This window comes from Carlito syrichta, unplaced genomic scaffold, assembly GCF_000164805.1.
Source record: "Carlito syrichta isolate Samal-C Ts95f unplaced genomic scaffold, Tarsius_syrichta-2.0.1 Scaffold315709, whole genome shotgun sequence".
Lineage (NCBI taxonomy): Eukaryota > Metazoa > Chordata > Mammalia > Primates > Tarsiidae > Carlito > Carlito syrichta.
Window position 1 is genome coordinate 160,297 of NW_007259805.1, and position 11,971 is coordinate 172,267.

General features: G+C 44.0%; 2 protein-coding genes across 9 annotated transcripts in view; one reads left to right on the forward strand and one right to left on the reverse strand.

The window, feature by feature from the left end:
- CAP1 (cyclase associated actin cytoskeleton regulatory protein 1) overlaps nt 1-5,559 on the forward strand; it is a 30,394-nt gene extending 24,835 nt beyond the window's left edge. For 3 of the 4 annotated variants that reach the window (XM_008073170.1, XM_008073169.2, XM_021706521.1), the window contains exons 8-13: nt 666-843; nt 2,741-2,925; nt 3,114-3,237; nt 3,377-3,459; nt 3,786-3,929; nt 4,407-5,559. In XM_008073170.1, coding sequence (XP_008071361.1) covers nt 666-843; nt 2,741-2,925; nt 3,114-3,237; nt 3,377-3,459; nt 3,786-3,929; nt 4,407-4,490 — 798 coding nt within the window. In that variant the 3' untranslated portion in view covers nt 4,491-5,559. Of the gene's footprint in view, nt 1-665; nt 844-2,740; nt 2,926-3,113; nt 3,238-3,376; nt 3,460-3,785; nt 3,934-4,406 lie in introns of all 4 variants that reach the window. The other variant, XM_021706522.1, reaches the window with a different exon arrangement.
- The window catches only part of PPT1 (palmitoyl-protein thioesterase 1), a 38,306-nt gene that overhangs the window by 2,472 nt on the left and 23,863 nt on the right, over nt 1-11,971 (reverse strand). For 3 of the 5 annotated variants that reach the window (XM_008073171.1, XM_021706525.1, XM_008073172.2), the window contains 4 exons: nt 10,564-10,654; nt 9,599-9,697; nt 8,607-8,678; nt 5,634-7,089 (listed from right to left, as the gene is read on the reverse strand). In XM_008073171.1, coding sequence (XP_008071362.1) covers nt 6,967-7,089; nt 8,607-8,678; nt 9,599-9,697; nt 10,564-10,654 — 385 coding nt within the window. In that variant the 3' untranslated portion in view covers nt 5,634-6,966. Of the gene's footprint in view, nt 1-5,633; nt 7,090-8,606; nt 8,679-9,598; nt 9,698-10,563; nt 10,655-11,971 lie in introns of those variants that run through there. The other 2 variants (XM_021706524.1, XM_021706523.1) reach the window with 2 other exon arrangements.

Sequence of the window (11,971 nt, forward strand, 5' to 3'; positions counted from 1 at the left end):
CAGGATTTATTGTAGAGATGAGGTCTCGCCAAGTTGCCCAGGTGGGTCTCAAACCCGCGGGCTCAGGCAATCCACTCACTTCAGCCTCCCAAAGGCGCGGGATTATAGGCTGAGCCACCGAGCCCGGCTCAAATTTCTTTAAATATAGGTTAGAGATAAGGGTTTGCACTCAGACTGTGAAAGTGGTCATGATGCTAGGGGCTGGTAGAAAAGAGTTTGCAGGAGATGGCACCAAAATAATAGATTTAATGAAGTTGAAAGAGTTAGAAGCCTCAAAAAAGATAGAATAGTCAACTTTGAATGATAATGTCTTTTATTGCAGTAGGGACAAGGAGGTGATTGTATAGAAGGAGAACAGGAATGGAGATAATGAAACCAGTTTTGAACTTGTTGAATCTGAGGTACTGGGAAATAGAAATAGGGTTAGAGCTGGAATCTGAGGTCAAAGGAAACATGTGAAGGTCAAGAAATGGAGCTAAGAGTTATATCCTTGGGGAAGGATGAGAAGGAATAAAGCCAAATTGAGTGTGGGTAGGGAACATTAACCATTGCCTCAAGAGCTATAGTGGAGACCTTATATACACTGAGCACATGTGGGGTCCTATTGGGAATGGTATAGAGGAAAGGAAAAAGTATGACTATGTTACCTGCACTTACTGTTACAGGGACCTGTGGCAAAAGAACTGAGTGGATTGCCATCTGGACCCTCTGCTGGATCAGGTCCTCCTCCTCCCCCACCAGGCCCACCTCCTCCTCCAGTCCCCACCAGTTCAGGCTCCGATGACTCAGCTTCCCGCTCAGCACTATTTGCGCAGATTAATCAGGGGGAGAGCATCACACATGGTGAGTGAGTACTTTGACACAGTTAGTACAGCAAGTTGTTTGGGTCAGACCTCACCAACCAGAGACCTAATAGCTAGTCTGTAGACCAGAAGCCTGGGTTGTCTGGGGATGATTTATTTGGGTGTCACAGTCCTTTAAGTTGCCCAAAGGGACAGCAAATCTGACTTAAATGAAAATTTAAAATAGGTGATTACAGTTGGGGGAAGCCCTCTGCCCCATGGGAAAGTGACTTAATGTTAAGTGGCATATATAGAGTACTCTCTTGTGCCAAGGCACAATGCTGGCAGTTTTCCCCAGAGCTTTTTTTTATGGTATCTCGTGGGCTCTGGGAAGTCATTGTATCAGGAGGTTAACTGTATCAGAGGATGCATACTGGTCACAAGGAAAATTTGCATAAAAATGACCTTATGTTGATAGGAAAATATTTACAACTGGTGGAAGTTTGAGTTTCCCAGTCATCTAGGAATTTACCCATAAAAGTATCTAAAATAAGACCAGGTGTGGTGACTCACACCTATAATCCCAGCACTTTGGGGGAGGCCAAAGTGAGAGGATTACCTGAGTCCATGGGTTCGAGACCGTCCTGGGCAACTTGGTGACACCTCATCTCTACAATAAATCAAAAAATTAGCTGGGCATGGTAGCTTGCCCCTGTAGTTCTAGCTACTTGGAAGGCTGAGTTAGAAGGATCACCTGAGCCCAGCAGGTCGAGGCTGTGGTGGTCCATGAGCGTGCCACTGCACTCTAGCCTGGGCAACAGAGTGAGACTCCAACTTAAAAAAAAAAAGTATCTAAAATAAAATTTTATACGATGTTTATAGTAGCTAAAAGTGGTATAACAACATAAATATCCAACAGAAAAGGAAATGGTTAGTTAGCTATGGCATGTCCTCTTAATGGAATATTATACAGCCATTACTTTTTTTTTTTACAGTAAGTCATGTAATTTTCTTTTTAATCTGTTATTTAAACTACAACCACAAATAGTGGTAGAGATAAAAAGGCTATTCAGTATTGGTTATATAATCAACATAGACTATGCTGTGTTCAAGAGCAAGGTATACGAGAGCCTGCTGAGGGAGATTATTGAATCTTTTTGCTTAAAAAGAAAGATGTGTTTAGGAACTATAGGTTAACATGAGAACATTTTTAAGTGTCAATTGGTTAAACCAAATTTGTTAACAATGTGTATAGTTATAGAAAAAATACTGGAGAGTTTCAAACGCCAACACTGATTGGGAGGGTGAGGGAAGTCGGGTTAGCTATGGGTGAGGTTATTTTCTTTTACAAAATTTTATTTTCATATATACCACATATTTTTCTTCCTCTGTTGCTTTAAAAAACTACATACATATTTGTGAGTATTTATTTGGTATGTCCTTGTAGATCTTTTTCTGTGCATTTACACATCCATATCCCTTCTCCCATCCCCAGTATACACATACACTCCATGTTTATAATTTAACCTTTGGGAGAAGATAAATTATAAAAGTATTTCTCCAAAATTGTTTGTAGGGAACATTTCAAAAGGCTCTGGTCTTTGGCTTCTCTTTTTTTTTTTGAGTTGGAGTCTCACTCTGTTGCCCAGGCTGGAGTGCAACGGCATGCTCATAGCCACTGCAGCCTTGACCTGCAGGGCTCAAGCGATCCTTTTGCCTCAGACTTCCAAGTAGTTGGAACTACAAGCACATGCCACCACGCCCAGCTAATTTTTTGATTTATTGTAGAGATGAGGTCTCACCAAGTTGTCTGGGCTGGTCTGAAACCTGTGGGCTCAGGCACGAGCCACTGTGCCTGTTTTTGGCTTTCAGTTTAACTTACGGAGCAGAAATTGTTTATTGCCATAGCCCAAAGCTTGGTTTGAAGGACAGAAACAAGGTAGCTGTTATTCTTACAGCCCTGAAACATGTATCTGATGACATGAAGACTCACAAGAACCCTGCCCTAAAGACTCAGAGTGGTCCAGTACGCAGTGGCCCCAAGCCATTCTCTGCACCGAAACCCCAAACCAGCCCCTCACCCAAACCAGCTACAAAGAAGGAACCAGCTCTACTTGAACTGGAGGGCAAGAAATGGAGAGTGGTGAGTTAAAAATACCTGGATGGGGGGTGGGGTGGGGACAGGGAACAAGGACAGAGGGTTTTTAAATGGAGCTCAGCCAAATGAGTGCAACATTCTGGCTTAGCATGCAACACCAAAAGTTTGGGATAGCCTTTTATTTTGTTTAGCGTCTGCTTCTTGATGAGAATTCTAGGGTATGTCTTTAACAGGAAAATCAGGAGAATGCTTCCAACCTGGTGATTGATGACACAGAACTGAAACAGGTGGCTTACATATACAAGTGTGTCAATACAACATTGCAAATCAAAGGCAAAATTAACTCCATTACAGTAGGTAAGTCTTTGTCACTGTCCCAGGCAAGCTCTGTCCTAGAGCCTGAGAGGGCTAGAACCATTTTACATACCCTTTTCTAAAGATTCTTAAATGTATTACTTTCTTTTATACTGTCGACCTGCTCCTTTTCTTCTCCTAGATAACTGTAAGAAACTTGGTCTGGTATTCGATGACGTCGTGGGCATTGTGGAGATAATCAATAGTAGGGATGTCAAAGTTCAGGTAATTTGATATTTGGCTCTTTCTTTTGGTCCCTGAGGAATTAATTGAAAGAGACACAGCAGACTCACAGATGTTGCTTTGGTGGGAATCTGATTCTACTAAGTCTGTAAGCTGAGCTGCTTTGGACGTGGCATAAGAAGGGTTGGCTCTTCAAATGAGCTCTTTCCAGCACCCATCCCAACCCGCCCTTAGTATCTAATGTCTGTTGTGCACCTGTGAGCTTTTCACGTAGTTACCGAATTGTGTGAAACAGGGAAAGCTTTTTCTGCAACTTACTGCTGTCCTCCCTAACTGCTGGGACTCAGTTTTCTTGGTTTACTCTGCAGGTAATGGGTAAAGTGCCAACCATTTCCATCAACAAAACAGATGGCTGCCATGCTTACCTGAGTAAGAATTCCCTGGATTGTGAAATAGTCAGTGCCAAATCTTCAGAGATGAACATCCTCATTCCTACAGAAGGTGGAGACTTTGTAAGTTTCTTGATCTCTTTAATAGTATGATGTTAGGAGGGACTGATCACTTCTTGCATTGGAGAAAGCTGCTTGATGAACATTCTGCACTGAGTAGGTAGAACCCAGCCATGATTACCAGAAAGAAGCACATAGAAGCAAGGTAATCCGATGCAGTGGAGCTCCAAAGGCAGTGATTTCTGCCTTTCTTGAGGTCAGGTAGCCAAAAAGAATGGGAGCGAGCCATGGCACCTTGTCAACTTGGTATATGAAGCCACAGGTATTCTCACTTAAACGTCATAGATTTAACAGTCTGTTCAAGGTCACAGATTACTAGCAAATAACAGTAGAACACAGCATAGCTTGGTGAGTTCACTTTGTCTCTCATTGTATCCTACCTTGCTCTCAGGGCTAAATAGAAGCAAGCACTGGGAGAAATGAAGATTTAGCTCATTCTTCAGCGCAGATTTAAGCCTGTTATCTCTTATTTATTTGCAGAATGAGTTTCCAGTCCCTGAGCAGTTTAAGACCCTATGGAATGGGCAGAAGTTGGTCACCACAGTGACAGAAATTGCTGGATAAGTGAAGTGCCACTGGGTTCTTTGCCCTCCCTTCACACCATGGGATAAATCTGTATCAAGATGGTTCTTTTCTAGATTTCCTCTACCTTTCTGCTCTTAAACCGCTTCTCTGGTGAGAAGCACAGCTACCTGCCTTCATTGAAATATACCTCAGGCTGAGATTTGGGGTGGGATAGCAGGTCAGTTGATCTTCTGCAGGAAGGTGCAGCTTTTCCATATCAGCTCAACCACACCGCCAGTCCATTCTTAAGGAACTACAGACCAGAACCGATGCATTTTAGCTTTCACCTTTGGGGGTAATTCTACCAACAGTCCTTTGGGAGACCAAAACAGTCCCAGGAATTAACAGATCAGAATGTTCACACTAACCTTTTTCTAATAATGAGCATGAAGGTAGCAGGAGCTGGTATGATTCCAGATGGTTCCTCTAACCAAACTCATTTTTCAGTGTTGATAAGCAAGGCAAGGGTTGCACTGGACCAAAGGCTGAGGCTTGGCCATCTAGCATTCCAAGCAAAATTGTTTCCCATAAGCATTCCTCTTATTCTGCATTCCACCCTGGTTCTGCCTCCTCCATGAGATAAGAGGTTCTCTTGTACCAGCTGCTGTAGCAGTGCCCTTTATCCAGGGCAGTTAAAGGAGTCTTGGACCCTTTCTTTCTCTGGGATCCGTGCCTAGCACCTTCCTTCAAAGATAATTTTAAAAGAAAAACAAACACACCAATCCAAGGAGTCTGGCATTCCTTCCTCCTTCCCAGCTAGGTGCCTGTCATCCATCTTCACTGCCTCCTTTTCACTGTCATGCTTATGGCTTCTGTCCAGGCACCTGAACAGAGGACGAAAACCTCCATTGCAGGCTGGTTTTAGGTCTTGATTTATTTAAGAATCTTGCACAGCATTGCTAATGAAGAATTCCAGTTTTTCCCCTCTAGGACACTTACCAAAATATGCAACTTATTTTTGGTGGGAAGAGAGATTGTCCTGTGACTTCTACCCATTTCCTGAGGCCTGTGGAAATAAACCTTTATGTACTTAAAGTTATACAGAAAATAGAATAAAGTTAATACCAAACTTGCTTGTTATTTACTTGTGATATTTGCTCTACAGAGATGTAAAGATATTGAAAAGAAAAATGACACCAAGGATAAGAAAACTACTCTTTATTTTAGACAACCTCATAAAATTATCTTCACATCCCCCCACTTCTTGCCCTTAATCCTCATCTTTTAGTTGAAGAACAAGGCTTGAGCAAGAGTAAGGAAAAACCATAAAGGGTAAACTTAGCAGCACCAACAAGGTCTTTTCATCAAGCATCCCAACTGGCGTGCTACAAAACAGTCTTTCAAAAAGTGCTAATAAGTTTTCAGAGTGGGGGCTATGATTTCCATGCTTAAATAGTGTAGGAAATGGTAAGTTAAGGTTAGTTTTGTCTACTGTAATAGGAATTCTCAGAGTCCTTAGATATTCTAATGTGGACTGATTTCCCCAAAAGGAAAAGGGGAGTGTATAATATTTTCTAAGCTCTTTGAGCAAACAATCCTTTTCTCACAGAACACATCATAAACAGTTTGGAGTATGCTGGTAAATATGACTTTGGGGGGATGAACTTAGAAAGCTTGATCTTCACATTGTTCCTCCCAGTCTCCGCTAAAGCCAGCAGTAGAGTAACACTAGCATCCACACCACTAATCATATTAAGAGAGGGCAGGTTGGTCAAGTATGGAATGGGAAGAACTAGCTGCCTCGTTTTTCACTTCTACTATCCCTCCCCCCCATCTAAATTATACAAGATGGACATTTCCTCTCTCAAGCAACCCAACTGGGAGCCACTTCCCTCCTTTTGTGACAGAGCGACTAATTCATCACTACCGGAGGAGACAAAATGAGTACTGCAAAGGCAAGATAGTAGGCCAAATTATTATTTGTCTAATAATTGCTAAGACAGTACAGAAAGCATCATACTCCAAGAGAAGACAGCCTTAAGAAATCATGCAGAAATAACTAAGTACTTTTCCAAGCACTGGTTAAATCACCAGCAAAACTGAGAAAGCATTTATGTGAGTACCACAGCCCTGGGTACCTCTTTGCATGAAATGTGGCTAGACTTGGGAGGAGGTTTGCCTGTAGAATCGATCTCATTGCTTTAATTTGTTCAATCTCATCTGGGCCTGGGCACAGTTCTGGCATTGATCTGTAGCAGACTCCCTTTCCTAAGGCAGCTTGACCACATCAAAAGACTGTAAAACAATCTCCATGGATTTTAACTAATTAAACTTGCATTCTACACCATATGGTGATAGGGGGGTGGCAAAGGATAAGATTCGGATCTTAGATCTTTCCAAGTAGGGCATGTTAGATGATGACAGGAGAGAAGGATTAGTTGCAAGCTGGATCGGAGCTCAGGCTTGGGCATGAAGGAAACTGTCTCACGTGGTTTGGAAGAGGGCTCCCTGAGCTCTGTTGCAAACTGCAAGGGTCTCATTCAAGGAATGGTATGATGTGCGCATAAAACCATTCTTCAGACAGCTGAAGATGGTCCCCTTCTATAGCCAGAAACACTAGCTGTCCTGCTTTGTCCATTTCCTTTAGCCCCAGGCGATCCTGCAGAGAGAAAAGGTGTGATTAATCAAAAGGCTTAACGAAGTTTTGGAGTAAAACAGTTAAGGATGTTAACTTGAGATATACTATCAAGATGTAATTTGTCCCAAGTATTAACACTGAGGTTTCTTGTCAAAAATGCCAAAAAGGACGTTGCCTCCTAGTTCTTTCTAGAGTACTGAGAAAGTACATGCAATTGAGACTGTTCTAGCAGAGTTTTATATTTCACTTTCTGGAAAGTTTCCTAGAGCTGGAGGGCCACCTATGGGTGGGCAAGCCACAAATAGAGGTGCCTCAGAATGCCACAGGAAAGTGGGACTGAGCCAAAGATGGGAGAACATTAACTAGATAAAACATATTCAACCCTTAGATAACAAACCTGGGGCACTTTTATGTCCTGAGGTTGAAAATGTCATTGCCTATATCCTGGTTGCCGCACAACAACCTACAGCTGGGAAGATCTGCTGTGGCTAATTAGTTTTGAGTTTCACATATAAGGAAGTTCTTAGCTGTAATCTCCAAAATTTTGTTTAATCAGACCCTATCTTCCCTTTTACATGGTCTAAGTAAGACAACCAGATGCAAGAGAAAAGGACAAATGATCTCTGAAATCACTTGGAGGAATTCTAGTGGGTGACTGATTAAGATGCAGCACTTTTGTACTTTTGAAAGCATCTGTCTCCAATATAAAATCCAGAAAGCCCCAGAACTGGAGATGAAATACTGCAAGTTCTGGAGAAACAGGATCTACTGCTAAACAAAATTTCACAACTCTAGTCCCATTCAACCTGCAGAAGAGCTCTCCTTTGCAGTACCTAATTTCAAAACAGGGCTTCACATCTATTAATGGTTTAAGGTAAGGCATCTCTCTTCCATGTTTGCATCACGCATGGGGGCTTGGAATTGTGGCAGACTGCACCTCAACAAAAGCAGCTAGTTTTAAACCTTTTTTTTAATCAAAAGGAATGAGTCAGGCTGGGCGCGAAGGCTCATGCCTGTAATCACAGCACTTTGGAAGGCTGAGGCAGAAGGATCACTTGAGGCCAGGAGTTTGAGACTAACCTGGGTCACATAGCAAGACCTCATCTCTACACAAAAATTTTTAAAATTAGCCAAGCACGGTGGCATGCACCTGTAGTCTTAGCTACTTGGGAGACTGAGGCAGAAGAATCACCAGAGCCCAGGAGGTTGAGGCCACAGTGAGCCATGATCATGTACACACCAGCCTGGGGTACAGCATGAGTCTCCAACTCAAAAAAAAAAGATGAGACTTCTCTTGTTCTTGCCTGAAAATCATGAGGTATAGATCCCCTTCAGGATGTAGTAGATTTCTATAAACCAGTGTCTGATAAGCTAGAGCAACAATCAACAAAGAAGACTTGCCCATGTCAGACATGAGTTGGGTGCTTCATGAGCACCTGGTGCTCTGGGATATACAGGGCAGGGCTCTAGCAGCTTCAGGAACTGCGAGTTGAAAAAGAGCACCAACCTCCCAACACATATCTCTCCCAGCCAGTTACCTGTGTGTACAGGGAAGTCTCCTGTAAGGGAATGGTTTCCTTGGCTTGGCCACTTTTGTAAAATCCAAACCACTGCAGGAGAGGGGAGGGGAGATAAGGTCAGATCAGACACATGGCACACACTGCCAAAATAATTTGAGACTGGCTAGTAGCTAAGACTAGCCAATGGATCCTGAGGGTGAGTTAATCTTTCCAAAGAGCTTTCTACTTCCCCAGAATTTCTGCTTCCTACATTTATTGAGTAATAAATGTGAAAATCAGCTGGGGGCAGTGGCTCATGTCGGTAATTCCAGCACTTTGGGAGGCAGAGGCGAGAGGATTGCCTGGGCCCACAGGTTCAAGACTAGCCTGGGCAACTTGGCAAGACCTCATCTCTACATTAAATTAAAAAAAAAAAAAATTAAGCCGGGCTTGGTGGCTCAGCCTGTAATCCCACGCCTTTGGGAGGCTGAGGTGAGTGGATTGCCTGAGCCTGTGGGTTTGAGACCCGCCTGGGCAGGTGAGACCTCATCTCTACAATAAATCAAAAAAATTAGCCGGGTGTGGTAGCGCACGACTGTAGTTCCAGCTACTTGGAGGGCTGAGGTGGCAGGATCGCCGGAGCCCAGCAGGTCGAGGCTGTGGTGGCCGGGAGCGACCACTGCACTCCAGTCTGGGCAGCAGTGAGACTCCAACTCAAAAAAACCAACCAACCAAACAAACAAACAACAACAACAACAACAAATTAGCCGGATGTGGTGGATTATGCCTGTAGTTCCAGCTACTTGGAGGGTTGAGGTGGAAGGATCACCTGAGCCCAGCAGGTCGAGGCTGCAGTGGCGGTGAGCATGCCACTGCACTCCAGACTGGGCAACAGAGTGGGACTCTAACACACAAAAAAAGTTGGTGAAAGGGACCAAAAGGTTTTTCCCCCAGCAGGTATCCATATTTTCATGCCATTTGTTCCCGGCATTACTGTAGTCTCCTGGCATGTGGCCTAAGTAGTGTCTCACCTCAGAATCTACAGGGTCCACAATGGAATCGTTGAGGAATTTCACCATCACAAACTTCTTCAGGGTCATCAGATTCTTCTTGTAGGATTCATTGACACCCTGAAAGAAAAGCCAGCAGCACCTAAGGGTCATTACCATCAGGCAACAACAGGGGGATTAAAGTCTTTCAGTGCTCCAGTCTCCCTGACACTGGGCCACCAAATTTCTTCCCCCTGCATATGGGCTGTTTCCCAGCTTCCTGCCCAGAATATACCTTGTACAGCCTTTTCTTACCATCCTATTTAACTGGCATGCTACCAACCATGGCATCCATGAATCTTCCCCACACTCCATAGGCATCCATCATGTAGATTAAAGGCTTACAGTCAGAGGAATCCAAGGCAAAAACAAGAAACTGCAAATGCTGGGTGGTTCTACTATACAATTCTGCTTTGTTTTCTGTTTGTTTTGTTTTCCCCTTCCCATTTTCTTTTAAATACAGAAGTGAAAAATAAAAAGAAAACCAAAATAACCCTCTAGATGAGCCCAATATAAACTGAGCCACGTAATTTACCAGACTGCCCAAACCATGCTCATGTCCAGGACATACTCAGTGCCCTCTGTAGTATCTTTTCTAGTTAAATCTCTCTTTTGAGAAAATTTGCCCCAAAAAGACCCATCAGGAGAGCTTCCCTTATTAAGATAGCAGCTATGAATTTCTGCTTAGCCCAGCCGCTACCTACTAAGCTTATCCTGCTGCCTCAACACTAGGAAAAAGAAAGAAAGAACGAAAGGGGAAAAAGCCAAATGAATTTCAACCTCCCTAAAAGGAAATGAATCTCATAAGCACTGCCTCTAAAAAACAGAATTTCTGTGTCCTAGGTTCTGCCCAGAGTAATTTGGGTAAACAGTTGGTGCTGATTTGTTTATGATGACTCGAACAGAAAAAAGAATGCACAATGACAGAAGCTTGTTTGTGTGCTTACCCTCTCCTGATTTATATCTGCCAAGAAGATGCTGTGATTGCGATACACATCCTCCTTTATGGGGTCATGCCAGTATTCAGCTTGTACCAGGCTGCAGGAAGAAAAGGCAATGAAAGTGACCAAGCTAGGGGCCGGGCGCGGTGGCTCACGCCTATAATCCCAGCACTTTGGGAGGCCGAGGTGAGAGGACTCCCTGAGCCCGGGGGTTCAAGACCAGCCTGGGCAACTTGGCAAGGCCTCATCTCTCACAATAAATCAAAACATTAGCCGGTCATGGTGGCGTCTGCCTGGAGTTCTAGCTATTTGGAAGGCTGAGGTGGAAGGATCCGAGCCTAGCAGGTCGAGGTTGTGGTGGCCGGGAGCATGCCACCACCTCCAGCCTGTGTGACAGAGTGAGACTCAAAAAAAAAAGTGACCAAGCTGCATGTCAGTCAGCATACCTGGGTATGCCCAATACAAAGACGCCATGAGACTTCAGGAGTACAAAAAACCAAAGCCTCCAAGGCTTAGGCCTTGCCTTCTAATAGGGAAGACAAGGCTTCTGCCTAGGAAACAGTTCATCAACAAGACATCTTGTTGAGACAAGGATGGGCTATTCAGCAGACAGTACAAAAGTGTCAAAGATTTAGGAAAAGGACTCACCAATATTTGGTTCCCCTACGGCCTTGAGCTTTATCACACTTCCCATGTCTTCCAGTCATGGTGGTATAAGCTTTCCCTCCCACAACCCCACCGCATCCTGCAAGACTCAGTTCAAATATCGCCACCTCTGCCTCTTCCTCTCCATCCAATTATCCATCTCATCATCCATCTTGTCACCCTCAGGCTGGGCCAGAAGTCTAACCTCTTAATCACAAAGCATTTTCCATGTGGTCGAGTGATGGCACCAGTTTTGAATATTCTGGCATGCTATGCCATTCAAGTGAAATGGGCAAGCATTTGGTTGTTATAATACTATTATTTCAGACATGGGTTAGCAGTTCTGTTGACACTTTCTTTCCTTCTCTCTTCACTTCCCCTTCCCTTCCAGCTCCCATCCCCTGAAGCAGACACCTTTACCACAAAGGCCACCTGGGGAAAGGGAGAGATTAGAACATGGATGGGGCTCTCTATCTCAGGTTAGCAGGGAAAAAAATCAAAATTTCTACAACAGGGGCTCCCCAGCCAGAATGGAAAAGTTGTTCAGAGGCAGTGGTCCTAAAAGTTCTACTCAGGAGAGCAGGATGGCGCTAAAGTCCAGTGAAGTCAGAGAAGATGGCAGCTCTCACACCCAGGATCAGATAAGACTGACGTTAAAGAAGCAGCAGTCAGCCGGGCTCAGTGGCTCAGCTTATAATCCCGCGCCTTCGGGAGGCTGAGATGAGTGGATTGCCTGAGCCCGTGGGTTTGAGACCCGCCTGGGCAGCGA